General features: G+C 42.6%; 1 protein-coding gene across 1 annotated transcript; it reads right to left on the bottom strand.

The window, feature by feature from the left end:
- Positions 1–868: 868 nt before the first annotated feature.
- On the bottom strand, positions 869–17,612 carry PRSS35 (serine protease 35). Its single transcript, XM_033867491.2, has 2 exons — positions 17,432–17,612; positions 869–3,923 (listed from the first exon to the last, which is right to left on the bottom strand). The coding sequence occupies exon 2, from the start codon at positions 3,902–3,904 to the stop codon at positions 2,666–2,668; it is 1,239 nt and encodes a 412-aa protein (XP_033723382.1). The 5' UTR covers positions 3,905–3,923; positions 17,432–17,612; the 3' UTR covers positions 869–2,665.
- Positions 17,613–18,019: the final 407 nt, after the last annotated feature.

Raw genomic sequence — 18,019 nt, 5'->3', positions numbered from 1 at the left:
GAATATCTGGGATTTAACCAGAAACATATCAAAAAAGGAAAAATGTCTCTTCTGCCCACACAGTTATTGATTTAAGCAAGAAAAAACATAAATAAAATGAAATGTATTATTTGGGTAAAGAAAAAAACATAATTCTAAGTTTCAGTTGTTTTATAAATAGTTCTTTAAATTCACCCATTGATAAGTCTTTCTAAGCAATAAGTCAGTATCATCCTTTACACACAGTAGACAACATATGTGTGTGGGGGTATATTTGTTTAGCTAAGAGGATTGAAATTAATTTTCTATTTCAAATCCGATAAGCATAACAGAAGAAGTATGTGAAGTAAAACTTTCTGAGTAATGTAGTACATTTTAGTGGTCCTAAATAGGTCATATGAGATCCATGATTCTCTTGGGAAAGAGAAGAAAATGAGAGAATCAAACCTCTGCAAATAAAATGAGCTAAAATTTTATATTTTTGAGAAGTATATTATACAGTGATTTTAAGGAAATCATGTATATTCAGAACTTAACCTTAAGAACCAAACTGTTGACAGTAAGCACCATAAATTCCTCCAAACTGACTCAAACCCAGGACTTATTGTCTAAGAAACTAAGATGAAGAATGCATGTGTGTTTGCAAGAGTGCAAATGTGCAAAATTCACCTTGGAACATTTTTAGTCCCAGTGATCATATAGATGTTTCCCCAAAAAAGATTTGATCAAAGTTTTGGAGACAATAGCCCTATTCCACTACCACCAGTGATAAAATACTTCCCAGCAAAATGTGCTTAGAATTAAGTAGAATCATTTTTTAAAAATAAACAGTTAATACTTGCTAAAACCTTGTATGTAAAACATATATACAAATACAGTAAGAGTGATAGTTGATTTATTTTTAAAATTTTTATTGAATGATTTTTAACAGATTCACATTATAAAAGAATATAACTTGTGCTAAATTTCAGCTATTTTCAACACCATTTACAAAATCACTTTTTAACATAATCTAATTATGTATTCCTTTGCATACTAGTCAAGGGTATAACTTCCCCTTATTATGGAAAATAATAACAAGTAAAATAAATTGGAACTCAGGCAGAATCAATGACTTGGGTGTGTCCCAAGAGAAGAGCGTGTACCCTAGACACTACCAGGAAGAGCAGCCCAGAAATAAGGTCTGCAACTCCTGAATTTTATAGTGCACTCAATTACAAATCACTAAAACCCTTTAAACATAATGGCCTGAACTAAACCGCTTGTACAACCATTCAGCAAATATCTGATCATTCAAGAAATATGTATTGAGTGTCTACTCTGTGTTTTGCCCCAGGGCAGCCACTGGACTCTGTCTGCTGAGGCTGCCATGATGGCCCCAGTGTGTGCACCGCCTTGGTCCCGAATGAAAACGATCAGAACTTTCTTTTAAAAATTATATTCATAAATTATACTCACTTTGTTAAAGGGACATATCCAAAATCGCTAATCAGAGAATTCACCAAAATAATATGTCTGTGGCCCTATTAAGAAAAGCGAACTTTGTCAAGGGGAAGAAAGGCTTTCTCTTAAAAAAGACGATAGAATTCCTTGTCTCAAACTGTAACACCTCATTCGTAGGAGACTGTGTAGCTGTATAAAATGATGTGGCTTTCAACACCTGATCATTTATTAACTTTGGAACTGTCTTCCTACGCATACTTGAAAAGTCCATATTCTGACTACTAGTTAAATAAAAACTTGAGATCTTAAAAGTCTCAGTTTCCCTGTTTTTAAATTAGATTTATTTCATAGAACAAAGTAGTTCTCCCATAAATAATAACACTTCAGTTGGTATTTTTTTAAAGCAGTAAAACTGTTAATAGTTTTGTTTATAAAGCTTGCTGTTCATTGTAATTCTTAAAAAAAAAAAAAGAGGGCTTCCCTGGTGGCGCAGTGGTTGGGGGTCCGCCTGCCGAGGCAGGGGACACGGGTTCGTGCCCTGGCCCGGGAGGATCCCACGTGCCGCGGAGCGGCTGGGCCCGTGAGCCATGGCCGCTGAGCCTGCGCGTCCGGAGCCTGTGCTCCGCAACGGGAGAGACCACAACAGTGAGAGGACTGCGTACCGCAAAAAAAAAAAAAAAGAAAGAAAAAAAAAAAAACCTAAAGTTTCTCAGACCCAATGGAAACACAATATAAACATGGAGGGCATGAGCTGAATGGGTCTACCTCAGAGTAGTACAAACTGTGTTATAACTGTCTCAAACTTGATTCTAGTCGTCCACCTCTGTATATGCAGTTTCACATTGAATACACAACCGGCACCCTATTGGCCTCTTCTTAGAGTAGGACCCTGAGAGTCAGTCCATTGAGAAATCACATATTATTTATGATACCAGCTTGAAATTTTAAAGAGTGTCTAATCTTTAACAAGGCAGAAAGAAACAAAAATTTTCCCACCCATGAACTTATCACCATGTAAAGAAGAATATATACTTGGCATTGAAGTGTCCATCTAATTGTAGGATGCGTACCTACACCTTTTAAAAATGTATGAAAAGCTCCTAATTTTGAAAAAATAAACACGTTGAAATACTATGGATAGGGTTCAAGTCCAAGCAGAACCTATGAAGTGATCTTTACTAGAGTAATCAGAACCAGTTTTCTCTGCGATGTAGGTCATCCACAACCTCGTTTCAGGGATCCGTTAGCCGTAGGTGCAACTGGCATCATCCCCGTGCATCCAGAGGCAGATCTGGGCGTACTTGAGGGGCGTGATGCGCACGGCCACGTTGTAGTCCTTCTGAACTCCGTTTATGTCCACCCACTGGTGGCCGGAATAGACCGCGATGATTTTGCGTTTCCATCTCTTTTTGTCCGGATCTTTCAGACGCAGATAGACCCCAGAGCCAGTGGAGCCCGACTCGGCATCGCAGTATTGATAGAGAAGATCATTGGATTCATCGGACACGCTGCAAAACCGGTAGACTAACTGATCTGCCCTGTCGTGATCAAATCCTGAGAAGTGGATCATTCCGCCGGGCAGCTTCTTGACGGTGGGACTGATGCCCAGCTCCATGTATTTCTTTTTGTGAGCACGCTTCAGCTCCAGAAGGGCGTAGTCATAATCCAAGGCCGCATCTCCCCTCCCTCCTCTAGCCCAGCCTTTGGGGATGTGGGTGTTCTTGACCCGGGTCCACTGGAAGGAGGGCATCCCGTCAGCGGCTCTCTGACCCCGAGCAGATTCCTTTCTCCTTCTCCCGGCCTTGGCGCTCTCCTTCAGGTTCTCTCTGCTACCCTCTCTTCCAGCACCACCCCTTGCTTCCCTCCTGTTCCTCCTAGAAGCTCTATGTTTCTTGCCACTACCTTTATTTCTCATCTTCAACAACCCTACCCTTAGCTTTTTGCTGCCTTTGATGTAGTCGTTTCCGTCGTGGACACAATGGGCAGCTGTTAGGACGTGGTTAGGGGAGATGAGGATACCACTGCAGCCCGTGGAGAGCTTCACGGCCGTATTGAAAGGGAAATTGGTTAAGAATCTCTTGTCCAAGATGCTGAACCTGCTGTCAGTGCCGTACACCTGTCTCTTTCTCCTCACAGGTGCTCCCTGGGCAGTGAGATTTTCATGTGGCTCAGGGACCCAACCTTGAACTTTCACTCTGGTCAAGGTTCGGGTGCCGTTCTCAAAGACAGTCTCATATGAGAGAGAGTCTTCCAGGTCAGAAAGGTTGGGAGCCGGGAGTCCTTTCTGGCATTCGATGCCACACGCTTGATTTAACACCATCTTAGCGTCTGCTTCAAAGGTGGGGCTGGTGAGATGGAAGGTCCTTTCACTGACAAGCCGGGGTATTTTTCTCAAGTGCCACGTGAAATCCCGTTCCATTTCAGATCCATCGATGAGAGTCCACCCAAGGGTGGAAAGTATCAACCAAAATAGCGTTTCCATTTTGTTCTTCTATGTTGTCCTTTAAAATAGAAAGAGAGGCTTTATATTGGTTTCTTTTAAAATATGTTACTTATCATTCATTTTGGTCTTGGGTCCTAAAGGTAGCTTCACCACAAATAGGAGCCCATATTCTCACTGTACTTAGATTTTACTGAGATTAGATAAACACCCTACTAAGTAGGCTCATACAGACATCCAAAATCAGTAAACTGTTTTCACTCAGACCGCCCTCCACCAGCCCTAATCCCCGTGCATCCTACCCCCATCTGCCATCTCCCCCTCTTCCTCCCCTCTTTCAACCCAACACATGGGAGAATAAGAAGGGGTGGCAAACTGGGGTCCTCTGTTGCATAAGCCACACTATCTTCCTTCCAAGGTGTCCTACAACCTTATCTCCAGATGATTTAGAAATAAAGATAACAGCAGATGTCCGGCCCTTTCCCTGAACTCAGCTTCTTAATAAAAGGAGGGATCATAAATTCCTCATCTCTAGAATGTAAATGGCTAGCACAGAGCTCAAAAAAAGCATTCACTGGAATACAATGAATTTCCCTTAATCACGGCTTGCAGACCAAGCTGATTGATGGTGCAATTAAAATCATAGGATAATATTCTAAAATATTCAGTAGAGATTTTAGAAGTAAATAAATGGGCTCCTCTGCTATTGACCTGCTTTGATTTTCACAAGCAGAACCCCTGATCATAAAAAGAAAATACACAGCACAGGCCCTTTTATCCGAAAATAAGAAAAATGTACCCTGTACTTTTTTAAAACAAAGTTGTGCTTGGAACCACCACCTAAGCAAAGCACCACGCAAAAATACTTTATAGTGGCATTTTACTTTATATTAAAATTGTAAGAATTTATGGAGCACAGGCGATGGTTATGAATTCGCAACTTGGGGGAACATGATCATGATGAAATATAGTCCCTTTCATCCTGGGTCTCTCATCTGAAAACTGTTTAAATTGTATAATACCTCTTCTATTGTTTACATCTTCTTGCCTTCGTTTCCTGCTTCTCTAGGTTCACTGGTATGTACATCTGTTCCTAGAACTGACTTTTGTCAGTTGTTGCTTGGTGAGAGAGGGGGAGTAGTACTCTTTGGAGCAGCAGTTTGGAAATTTGTAAGCTATGTTCCAAGTTGTTTTTAACTAATAGTTAAAACATCCAGGCTTAGCCCATGATTTGCACTGTGTGTAAAGCAGAGGCAGTTCAAGGTTAGATTATTCCTACAGTACCTTCACTCTCAAGGCTTTCTCATAAGCTTTCTTTGCTTATCAAAGAAAAGAAAGCTAATAAAGAATGTCAGGAATGGCCCACAAAGCAGGGTACACCCATAAGATCCTGGGAGCTGGCAGGAAAAGCCGAAGTTGTCTCTGATTCAGAGCCGAATATGGGCATCTCTTGATACAACGGAGTTCATTTCGCCATATACAAGGACAGAATTTTATTAACAAACTAACAACATTCTTTTGATAAAACAAAAACATATACTACATTAACCTCTTCGTTATTTAAACATGATCTGTTCATCAAAACATGACAATTAATTTGAATGATCATACATTGGAACGTGTTAAGCAAGTTTAGAATAATCTTTACCATGACTTGGCATCAGCAAAATTACGTAGAAGTTTTGCAATTTCCATTTTTTTCTATTTGCTCACAGTTGAATGCTAAGTAATAGTGGTTCTGGTTAATATTAGTATTGTTTGCTGAATAGCTTGTACTTTATTTTGGAGACAGGGCATTCTTCTGTAGACTGATGGATATTGTCCAAAAAATCAGTAAACAATATACTTGAGAAAAAAATCCACACTCATGTCACAATATTTTCTGATCATTACCATGGCAAATTTGACTTTACACAAAGCAGTAATTATATCAGTAATGAATTTGTTGAACCACTTAGTATTTTCTTTTGTTGCCTTTTTATGCAATTTTCTTAATGAGTATTTCATCCATTTTATTTAATTGGATTGGAATGACAAAGGCTAACAACTCAGTAACTCTCCTGAGACCTTGAAATTGTATGTTTAACTGGGTGGTTCCCAAGATGAAATGTTATGTCTTTCCAAAAAAAAGAAGCTAAAATCATAGTTATTTGCTGCCTCTTAGTTTATCAACAGGCCATAACAGATGATTTTAAAAAGATGTACACATATCTTTTTATCTACTTGATCCTTAGCAAAATTTCAACCAAGGGAGTTTTTTGATGTGGGAAACAAAAGTTTTAAAAATCGATTTTTTATTTAGCCCTATGTGATAACAGCTGTTCATTATGTACTTAATATATGATTACAGCAAAGACTGAGAATAGCCAATTACTCACATTAAAAAATACACAGGATCACTTTGTACATTTTAACACTTGGTAATAACGATCTGTGCAGTAATAAATGTGTGAAAGGCATTCCTAGGCAAAAGAGAGAACGTCAAAATCTTGGTGTTGTGGTATTGCTTCCACAGTTAGGTTTTGTTTTTCGGATTTGGGTTGTTTTTTTTTTTCCAGTGTTGTTTAATTTAGTCTTGCAAATTTTCAGCTAGTTAGGATTTAGATAGGTAGAATGCAAATATTAAATTATAACAGACCAGATGGTATTTTGCTATACAAATAATTGACCTAGAATATGAATCTCAAATTTAGAAGTTCCTCTTTACCAAATAAAACATGTGCCCTGTGCATTAATTCTGTAGTCAGACTTTTAAGAAAGTCCCATGTAATGGTTAGTTTTATGTGTCAACTTGACTGGGCCACAGGGTGCCCAGATATTTGGTCAGATATTATTCTGGGTGTGTCTGGGAGGGTGTCTCTGGATGATATTAACATTCGAATTGGTAGATAGAGTAAAGCAGGTTGCTCTCCCTAATGTGGGTGGGCCTCATCCAATCAGCTGAAGACCTACATAGAACAAAAAGGCTGACCCTCCTGTGAGTAATGGGGAACTCCTTCTGCCTGACGGCTTTGAGCAGGGAAATTGGTTTTTCTCCTGCCTTTGGATTCAAAATGAATTTTGAATAAGATTTTGTTAGTAAGATTCTGTGCTTGTGAGTGGCCAAATAAACTCTGTCACATCAAGGGATTCCCAGGTTGAAGTCCCCAAACCAGCAGTGTCAGCATCCCCTAGGAACTTGTTAAAAATGCTAATTCTCAGGGCCCAACCCAGACCTACTGTTCAAAACTCTCCAGGAGGGGTGTGGGTTCCCAGCTAGGCATGTTGTACACAGCCCTCCAGGCAATTCTGATACTCAGTACAGTTTCAGAACCACTTCAGCAGCCGGGGTCCTGGTGTAGCAGCTTAAACCCCTCCCAGAAGGTGGACTTTCCAGGGATGATTGCTTCACCAGGTTTCAAAGGACCTCTGCTTCCTCTCTGTGTACAAAATAAATTCATTCTAAACTTTGCTCTTTTACTATGGTAGCAACTGTTCATATTGAATGGTTCCTCCTTTAATAGAAAACAACACATACTTTGTAAGTGATTTAATAATACTTCTGAAAAGAGTCAAATTCAGTGGGCTTGTATGTAAACGCCTCTGAAGCTACAGATGCTACAGATGATGCAGGAGTGTTAGCTGGACAGCCCTGTCTGGTGCCCTTTGAGGGACTCAGCTGCAATGCAGCACAGGAATAAAAGCCATGCCCACGTTGATCCTTGGGCACAGGAAGGGCAGAGCCTTGTCATATGACCTCAGAATCACAGTAATGAAGGACATGGACTTAGTAAGCCTGTCTAATTTGGCCTATAATTTCAAACTGAACAAATGTCTCAGGACACTTCCTTTTGGGAAATCTAAGTTTGCCTTGTGGTAAAACGCCAGTGTAACGTAAATGATAGCTCTTGCTGATAGAGCAAGCCATGGTTCAGTGGATACATCTATAGACTCCTGTCATCCAAAAAGCACTAACTAAAGAGACACAGTCCCAGCTGGTGGAGCAGTTATAGTATTTTGAAAGCTTTAATGTGCCATGTCTTCCCTCATTCTCCTCCTTTTTCCTGTCTTCCATTATAATTGTGACCTTCCCTGTCACTTTCCAGATGGCTTGGATTTGGGGCTTCAGATTCCAATTTTGGTTAATAAAAGTGAGGTTGCAGTCATGGCTCTCACCACGAGTCAATGTACACGTAGTTAATTATGGGTTGGACCATGGAGACGAATGGAAGGGAAGAGAATTATGGGGGAAGCAAGAATACCAGGATTTATAGATGAATTCTTACTGATGAAGCAGATATTAGTCCACATTTCTGCCTGGTCTGTACTATTCACAGAAATGACCACCCGTAACTACAAGAGATAACTTACTGTTGCTTTTGTTTGGTTGCTTGCTTATACTTTCTTAGAAATGTGAATGCTGATAGTACTTAGAATATTTGGGTATCTCTACCAGCATAGTGGTTACAAGGGCAGACCAAGGAGTAAGAAGACTTGGGTTAAGTCTCATCTTTACCACTTATTAGGCAACTGAATATGGGCAGTTTATTAAGTTCAATTAAGTTTCCATTTCCTCATCTGCAAAGTGAAGATAAGAGTAATCTCAACTTCATAATGTAATTGTGAGAATTAAATAAGTTGATATATGCAAAGAATTACCACTGAGCCCAGAGCATAGACACAATCAATAATAAGTTCTTTTATAGTTATTATTCTACCTTAGTGGGTGAATTAATATCACTTTAAAACAATTCATCATATAAGGCAAAGTTATAGCACTTTTAGTTTTCTAGAAAGTCAATTTTACACTCAGACATTTTTATTTCAGGATAGTTTCTGACACACTCTCAAACTCTGTTTTTCTTTGTTTTGTTTTTTGTTCAAGGACAGCTTCGCTTTAGAGACTTCTCAAATGAATGCTTTCCTAATTACTCATTTCTATGAATATCTGTGGCTTTGTAATATGTTTTTCTCATTGCTATTAAACTTCAGTGTGATTAAACATTACCCAGCCACAGAACACTTGAATTGCACTTCCCATGTCTTATTTTTAGCCTGAATCTACCCTAAGAATTCTGGAACTGCAACAGACCCTCAGCCTAAAAAGAAACAGTCAGTGTCAGAATAATTACTCTAAGGGAGCGATTTACAGTGAAAGAAAAACCTAACTTTTTGAGTGAGTCTTCTAGAGTGTATAGAATTTTACCATGGCATGACATAATTACATTCTCAGGCTCAGTTTCTCTTTTGTTTTTTGGTTTGTTACCCTTTAAAGTTTATATTTTAACTTATGTCAGGCAGACGAAAGAAAGATTAGATGACCTTGCTATATTAAATGTTTTGAATGAACTACTTTCTTGTAAATGAACATGAGCTGATGTACCATCCAGAATCTGCACCAGGTGATAGAGTCACACTTACCTGGGCCATTCTTTTCACCTGGTCCCTTGTAATGGACAGTGAAGTAGCTGCCCAAGTTCATGTGTATCGTATGCTGCCTTGGAACATAATTTTGCATTACTCTGTCAAACACTTTCTGGGGGGCTGATAATGGGTCAGGGACCACTCAGATCAATGACCTCATAGGGCCAACACCAACTTCTACCTTAATGTATATTAGGACCCAGAAATGACTGCATAACCACTTTTGACAACTTGCCTGTCCTTTATTTAGCCATTCATGATCCCAGCCACTCACCCCTCCCAGCATCACTGCCTACATTTACACCTGTGCACGAATGTGAAAACACGTTCCAGCTATCTCCCTCCTCCTCCAGTTTCATCCTCCACCTGCTCAGTCAAGACTGACACACAACAGGTAGACATTGCAGTCTGGACCAGATACTCTCTTTATCTGCAGAGAGAACTGCTGGCTTAGGCAAAAGGCCAGGGCAGGAAAGGAGCATTACTAGTGTGAGCAGACAGGTGGGAAGTGAGCATTAAACGGGTCAGGTTTTGGAGAACACTTGTCAAACTTTGAGTCACTTTTGCAAATTGGGAGCAGATGCAGAGAATAGGTTGGGTTTTTTGTTTTTTGCGGTCCGCGGGCCTCTCACTGTTGTGGCCTGTCCCGTTGCGGAGCACAGGCTCCAGACGCACAGGCTCAGCGGCCATGGCTCACGGGCCCAGCCGCTCCGCGGCATGTGGGATCTTCCCGGACCGGGGCACGAACCCGTGTCCCCTGCATCGGCAGGCGGATTCTCAACCACTGCGCCACCAGGGAAGCCCACTGCTGGTGGTATTTTTTTTTTTAAAGATGTATTTTATTTATTTATTTATTTTTGCGGTCCGCGGGCCTCTCACTGTTGTGGCCTCTCCCGTTGCAGAGCACAAGCTCCGGACGCGCAGGCTCAGCGGCCATGGCTCACGGGTCCAGCCGCTCCGCGGCATGTGGGATCTTCCCGGACCAGGGCACGAACCCGTGTCCCCTGCATCGGCAGGCGGACTCTGAACCACTGTGCTACCAGGGAAGCCCACTGCTGGTGGTATTTTTTTTTTTAGGATCTATTTTATTTATTTATTTATTTATTTTTGCTGTACACGGGCCTCTCACTGTTGTGGCCTCTCCCGTTGCGGAGCACAGGCTCTGGACGCGCAGGCTCAGCGGCCATGGCTCACGGGTCCAGCCATTCCGCGGCATGTGGGATCCTCCCGGACCTGGGCACGAACCCGCGTCCCCTGCATCGGCAGGCGGACTCCCAACCACTGCGCCACCAGCGAAGCCCGAGAATAGGTATTTTATAAAGTTCAGTTCCCAGTGCACTTGAAGCCCCCAGTGAATGTCAGTCACTAACTGGAGCAGTGAAATGGAGGCAACATTTGGGCTAAAAAGTGTGGGATCAGTATGACGAGAAAGTAATTGTGTTAGTGATGTGACCAAGAGGGACAGTGAGAACTGGGGTGTTTCAGTGATGGTGGTGTCAGTGGGCTTTGAAGCCGAACCAACTGAAGTCCACTTGCAACTTCTCAGCAGTATGAGTTTGTGAAGGTCACTTAATCTCGCCAAACATTACTTTCTACGTTTGTTAAACAGGGATAATGTTTTGGAGTATTTTTGTGAGACACTAGTATGATATATTTATAAATACAGTGCCCAGAGCACAGTAAGCCCTCAGCAAATGGCAGCAATGATTATTAGAAGTATCAAAGAATAGGGGTCAGAAGCTACGTAGGTATTTATAAGGGATTTCATGTATCTCTGACTGCTGTGGATTTCATTCACTGTGGTACGCCAAGTACAGGCAGATGTCGTTTCATTGTGCTTCACTGCACTTCACAGATAACGTGTTTTTTACAAACAAGAGGTTTGTGGCAACTCTTTGTTGAGCCAGTCTATCAGCGCCATTCTTCCAAGAGCATTTGCTCACTTCGTGTCTCTGTGTCACATTTTGGTAATCTCTTTTCATTATTATTATATTTGTTATGGTGATCTGTGATTGGTGATCTTTGATGTTATTATTGTAATTTTTTCAGGGGGGGCCACAAACCACACCCATATAAGAGGGTGAACTTAAGTATCGTGTGCGTTCTGACTGCTCCGCTGACTGGCGCTCTCCCCATCTCTCTCCCTCTCATTGGGCCTCCCTGTTCCCTGAGACATAACAGTATTGAAATTAGGCCAATTAATAACCCTACAATAGCCTCTAAGTATTCAAGTGAAAGGAAGAGTTGCACGTCTCTCACTTTAAATCAAAAGCTAGAAATGGGGGGCTTCCCTGGTGGTGCAGTGGTTGAGAGTCCGCCTGCCGATGCAGGGGACACGGGTTCGTGCCCTGGTCCGGGAGGATCCCACATACCGCAGAGCGGCTGGGCCCGTGAGCCATGGCCTGCAGAGGCTGTGCGTCCGGAGCCTGTGCTCCGCAACGGGAGAGGCCACAACAGTGAGCGGCCCGCGTACAGAGAAAAAAAAAAAAAAAAAAAGCTAGAAATGAAGAAGGCATGTGGAGAGCCAAGATAGGCTGAAAGCTAGGCTTCTGCACCAGTCAGCCAAGTTGTGAATGCAAAGAAGTTCTTGAAGGAAAGAAAAAGAGCTACTCCAGTGAACACACAAATGACAAGAAAGCAAAGGAGCCTTATTACTGATAATGGAGAAGGTTTCAATGGTCTGGAGAGAAGATCAAACCAGCCACATATTCTTTTAGGCCAAAGCCTAATTCAGAGCAAGGCCCTAACTCACTTCAATTCTCTGAAGGCTGAGAGAAGTGAGGAAGCTGCAGAAGAAAAATCTGAAGCCAGCAGAGGCTGGTCCATGAGGTTTAAGGAAAGAAGCCATCTTCATAACATAAAAGTGCCAGGTGACGCAGCAGGTGCTGATGTAGAAGCTGCAGCAAGTTCTCCAGAGGGTCTAGCTAAGAGAATTCATGAAGGTGGCTACACTGAACAACAGATTTCCAACGTAGATAAAACAGCCTTCTATTGGAAGAAGACGCTATTGGACTTTCACAACTAGAAAGAAGTCAGTGCCTGGCTTCAGAGCTTCGAAAGACAGGCTGACCCTCTTGTTAGGCGCTAATGCAGCTGGTGACTTTAAGCTGAAGCTAATGCTCATTTACCATCCTGAAAATTCTCTAGCCCTTAAGAATTATGCTAAATCTACTCTGCCTGTGCTCTAGCAATGGAACAACAAAACCTGGATGACAGTACATTTCTTTACAACATAGTTTACTGAATATTTCAAGAGAACTGAGAACTATAATTTATATTTTCTTTTTTTTAATTATTATTATTATTTTTTTGGCTCGTGGGCTTAGTTGACCCGCCACATGTGGGATCTTAGTTCCCCAACCAAGGATCTAACCTGCGTCCCCTGCATTGGAAGGTGGATTCTTAACCACTGGACCGCCAGGGAAGCCCCTATATTTTCTTTGATAATACACAAATATTTTGAGATGAACTGATTCTAAGTAACGGAATCTAATTAAAATGGACTCTTAACCAAGAAAAAAATATATTACTGCTCACTGACAATGCACCTGGTTACCCAAGAGCTCTGAGGGAGATCTACCATGAGATTCATGTTGTTTTCATGCCTGCTGACACAACATCTGTTCTGCAGTCCATGGATCAGGAGTCATTTTGACTTTCAAGTCTTATTATTTAAGAAATACATTTCATAAAGCTACAGCTGCCACAGATAGTAATTCTTCTGATGGATCTGGGCAAAGTTAGTTGAAAATTTTTGGAAAGAAGACACTATCGTAGATGCCATTAAGAACATTCATGAGTCATAGAGGTCAAAATATTAACCTTAACATGAGTTTGGAAGAAGTTGATTCTCATGGATGACTTTGAGGGGTTCAAGACTTCAGCAGAGGAAGTAACTGCAGGTGTCATGGAAACAGCGTGAGAACCAGAATTAGAGGTGGAGCCTGAAGATGTGACTGAATGACTGCAGTTTCTTGATAACCCTATAGCAGACGAGGAGTTGCTTCTTATGGGTGAGCAAAGAACGCAGTTTCTTGAGATGCAATCTACTCCTGGGGAAGATGCTGTGAAGATTGTTGAAATGACAACAAAGGATTTAGAGTGTAACATAAACTTAGTTGATAAAGCGGCTCAGGAAAGAAGTTCTGTGGGGGAAATGCTATCAAACAGCATTGCATGCTACAGAGAAATCGTTCATAAAGGAAGACTCCATCGATGCAGCAAACTTCAGTAGGGTCTTAATATTAAGAAACTGCCACGGCCGCCCCAGTCTTCAGCAGCCACTGCCCTGCTCAGTCAGCAGCCATCAGCATCGAGGCAAGACCCTCCACCAGCAAAACGGTTATGACTTGCTGAAGCTCAGATGATGGTTAGCATGTTTTAGCAACGAAGTGTGTGTTCAATTGTTGTATCCATTGTTTTTTAGACATAATGCTATTGCACAGTTAGCAGACTACAGTAACTTTTATATGCACTGGGAAACCCCCAAAATCCCGTGACGCTTTGCTGCAATAGTCGCTTTATTGCAGTGGTCCGGAAATGAAGCCACAGTATTTCCAAGTTATGCCTGTAACACATCCTAATCCCCAGATTAGGATGTGACTATGACACATCCTAATGTGTCATATGTGACTGTGTTCCTGACTTGGTAAAAGAGACTTTGCAAACGTGATTTAGTTAAGGATTGTGTGATGAGGAGATTAGCTCGGGTTACCCAGGTGAGCCCAATGTAATCACAGGGATCCTTCTGAGAAGGAGGCGGGAGGGTCAAGAACGAGAAGGATCTGTGAAGATGGAGGCAGAGGTCAGAGTCAGGCAGGACCACAAGCTACAAAATGCGGGTGGCCTCTAGACCCTGAAAAGGTAAGGAGACATTCTCTGCTGGAACTTGCAGGGAAGAAGGCAACCCTGCTGACCCTCTCTGGACTTCTGGCCTCCAGAACTATAGGATACTGGGTTAAGTCACGAAGGTTTTGGTAATTTGTTACAGCAGCAATAGCAATATACTTAGGAAAGTAAAAACCTAGTTTTTAAAACTGTCTTCCCTGGATGTTTGGAAAGAAAGAAGTAGTGGGGAGTGATATAAGGGGGAAAAGAACGTTTGGTTCAGAGACTTAAACATAAATGAAAATGTTCATTTTTAGGAAAATTATACAGACACACAACTTTAGAGCTAAAGTCAGAAGATCGTGATAAAACATTCCTGTAGCATGCAGCAGTATTGCTAGGGAGAATCAAGAATTGGAACAGGATAGATAAAGTTGTTTATTCGACAAATACACACAGTGCAGTGCTGTGCATCATTTCATAAGCCTCTTTCCTTGCTTATGAAACTCTGTGATAAGTCCTCCTTAGCCATCGAGTTGCACTAGAAAATTTCTAAGATCTCTTTTAGCTCTAAAGTCCTAGATTAAATCACAAATGAAAAAAAACACAAGTTAACTTACTCATCACTGAGCCTCGAGCCGCTTCAATCCCTAGTCCCGGGTGAGTGGGGGGGGGGGGGGGGGGGGGGGAGGTGGGTAGGAACTTGCCTGCTATCCCTATTTCTACCACTAGATGGCGAAGCTAGCCTGGTGATGCCCAATCTAAGATCCCACCCTTAAGATGGTTTACGTTCCTTGAGGTACAAAAATCGAATTTATTTTAAAAGCATGTAGGATTCATGGGAGGGATAGAAGTCTAACTGGCTAATAATATACTAGATGGTTATCACATAGAACTGATCACATTTGGAAAACCCACCTCCAGGCCACAGAGCCCAACCAGATGAGCTGAGGACTGATAATGCTGTCTACAGCCAGACGTCTGGCAGGTGGTTTCCCAAAACCATCGTGGTGCCAGCACACTTCCACTATGACCTCGGGCGCTGCTAAACAGCCCCCCAAATGTGCTGCAGTTCATTTCAACAGGAAGAAAAATCTTCTGCCTGTCAAATATTTCCCATGTCTATCAACTACTTAATGATTCACTTCCAAAGGGTAAGCTCTCCACTGATTCTATGCTGAAAATAACTGGCAAGGAAGTTCATCGACAATGTGCCAATTGCTATTCAAAATATCATACCATAGCACTATCTTCAAGTTTAGTTTCAGGAATGAGACAGAGTAATGTCTGCTTGAAAAGTTTCGCAGTAGTGGAGGGAAAGGAAGATGGTAAAGTTACACAGTTGATTACTTTACAGTAACCCACAACTTGTGTTTCTCATCATAATAAAAAAAATAAAACTTCCCTTTGTTTTTTAAGCTATTTTTCCAGGACCTGTGTATTTCAGTTTGGGCAATGGATATGTTGTGTGTAAATCAAATTTGGGGTGAATGACACTGAGGGAGCCCCAGGGGAACCCTCTGCTGGCTCTCTCATCCACTGACATAGGAAATGCACAGCGTATGGCTCCTGACTTATGTTTTATCTTGCAAGTTGGCCTTTGAAAGCGAAGAATGTCTGGAACTGTACTAGGTTTGCTACTCTTCAGGCTTTAAAGCATCTTATGATCACTGTGTTTCTAGCTAAGCAAACATCTGTTAAAGCTTGTGAAGCTTTTGAAAACATATTAGTTAAGCAAAGTCATAAAATAATAACGTTCATACTTTGCTGTTTCCAATCTCTCATCTCAGATTTCTCATGTGCAAAGTTAACCCAGGCGAAGTAGCTTCAGCCTCCAAAATTCTGAGTCTGATCCCGCTGTTAAAATGCAATGTGCTTGCCTTGGATAGTTGAGCATTGGGCAGAGAAAGGTAAGTAATGAACTCAGCAGGGGAAATTAACTCACATTAGCAATTGATTACTTTAACATAATATGCACATTCTATGTGCCAAGCACGAGGCTAAACAATCTCACGTTTGAAAACACGGAAAAGATTCTTAAAAGTGTGCAGGTTTCCGAGCTGTCTGGAGGAAAAACAGGAAGAGTATCCACATCCAACCTCTTCTCACGTTAAAGGAGCTCTTCTAGTTATGTCCTAATAAACATAAAATTCCATATGATGCTCACACACTACTTTCAAGCCTAGATGTCTTATTTGGCTGGAATTTTAACCTTCTCTCTTCTAAATTATATACCAGATCCTAAGCCTAATTCTCCAGGCAGCAACATATGACTTTTATAACTCTCTGTGGAGACAAATGCACTTGGGATAAAATGAGAATTTCAGAAGTGAGAAGAGTTAATAGAAGGGGGAAAAAACACCTAGACAGGATATGCAGCTCCTTTCGAATCAATGACAGTGTAAAAAGGTCAGAGGAATCAGGCAGGAAGTGTTTCTACAACCTTTCAAAAACTTTTATGATAGGGCTTCCCTGGTGGCACAGTGGTTGAGAGTCCGCCTGCCGATGCAGGGGACACGGGTTCGTGCCCTGGTCCGGGAGGATCCCACATGCCGCGGAGCGGCTGGGCCCGTGAGCCATGGCCGCTGAGCCTGCGCGTCCGGAGCCTGTGCTCCGTAACGGGAGAGGCCACAACAGTGAGAGGTCCGCGTACCGCAAAACAAAAACAAAAACAAAAAACTTTTATGATAGAAAATTTCCGAAGTAGAGAGAAAGCTAGAAAGTAGAAAATTACAACCCCACATGCCCGTCATCCCGCGGCAACAATTACCAATATTTTGACAATCTTGTCTCACTCAGTTGTCTTCCCCCACCTTTTTTTTTTTTTCCTAGAGTATTTTAAAGCAAGTCCAAGACTTTTCAATTTCATTTCGTCTTCTCGCTTAAAAACTGTTTTGCGCTGCTCCTTTTGCTGACCTGTGCAGCCAGGTTGATGAGACAGCGAGAGATTCCTAGCTTTCATAGTAACTCTGCCAAAGAGGCTTTCAAGGAGACGAGGCTTTCCAGGAATGCGTTTTACACCTTTTTTCAATGGCATCTGTTAATAATCATAAAAATAAAGAGGGTCCCCTCTGGTAGTGCTTAAGTAGAAAGAATTCCATTTATATTCCAATGCAAACAATTTTACTGTTGATATTAAACGGTGCAGAGGCCGACACAAAGAATTGCCTATTTGGAAGAGTAGCTTCTTTGATGACTTAAAATTGCTAAGTTTGATCCCTATCTTTAGAGCCCTTCAAAGAAGCTCTCCCCGGGTGGGTCCTGCCTTTCTCGGGGGAAACTTCCAGGTTCTAGGGTCTCGCCCTGTCCGGGGGCGGGGGGGGGGGTCTCCATCCTTACCTGCGAAGGTTACTCGGTCCCGGGGGCGCTGCCCTGCTCGAATCAAAGTGCCCCCGAGGCAGTCACCGACGCTGGCGAGGCAGGAGGGCAGGGGTGCAGCTGCCTCGAGCCTCGGGACAAGCCGGAGTCAGAGCCTGGGCGCCCGGCCACCGCCCGCCAGCGTCGCCGGGAGCTCGCGGCTGAGACTGCGGGGAGGATGGAGGCGAGCTGAGCGCAGCGTCGCGGAGGTGGGAGGGGAAAGGGGGCGGGGACCGGGGCGGCCGCGGGAGGGAGGGGGTGTCGGAGGAGAAGGGAGAGGAGGAGGGGGTCAGGCGGGGAGGAGGAAGGGGGATCTGGGGAGGGTTTACAAGGAGGTGCGGGGCGGACCGGGCAGCCTCTCACCCCAGCGCCTCTGCCCCCAGCATTAGGAAAAATTCATGAGTGGGTTCACAAGAGATGTCTGTCCCTGTGCTAGCGTGCATCCCTTAAATAAGGTTAAGAAGATACTCCCAAGTGTGTGCTTGGATGGATTGGGGAGGGTGTTCGGGACTGCTTCTTTGAGTCCCAATCCCCCGGCTCTTAGACCCCAGCGTCTAGAAGAACCAGGGG

The sequence above is a fragment of the Tursiops truncatus genome, chromosome 12, assembly GCF_011762595.2.
Source record: "Tursiops truncatus isolate mTurTru1 chromosome 12, mTurTru1.mat.Y, whole genome shotgun sequence".
In the NCBI taxonomy this organism is placed as follows: domain Eukaryota; kingdom Metazoa; phylum Chordata; class Mammalia; order Artiodactyla; family Delphinidae; genus Tursiops; species Tursiops truncatus.
This window is presented reverse-complemented; position numbering and strand designations above follow the sequence as displayed.

Coding starts and splice junctions, on each gene's coding strand:
- PRSS35 (XM_033867491.2), bottom strand. CDS start 3,904: ATGGAAACGCTATTTTGGTTGATACTTTCCACCCTTGGGTGGACTCTC.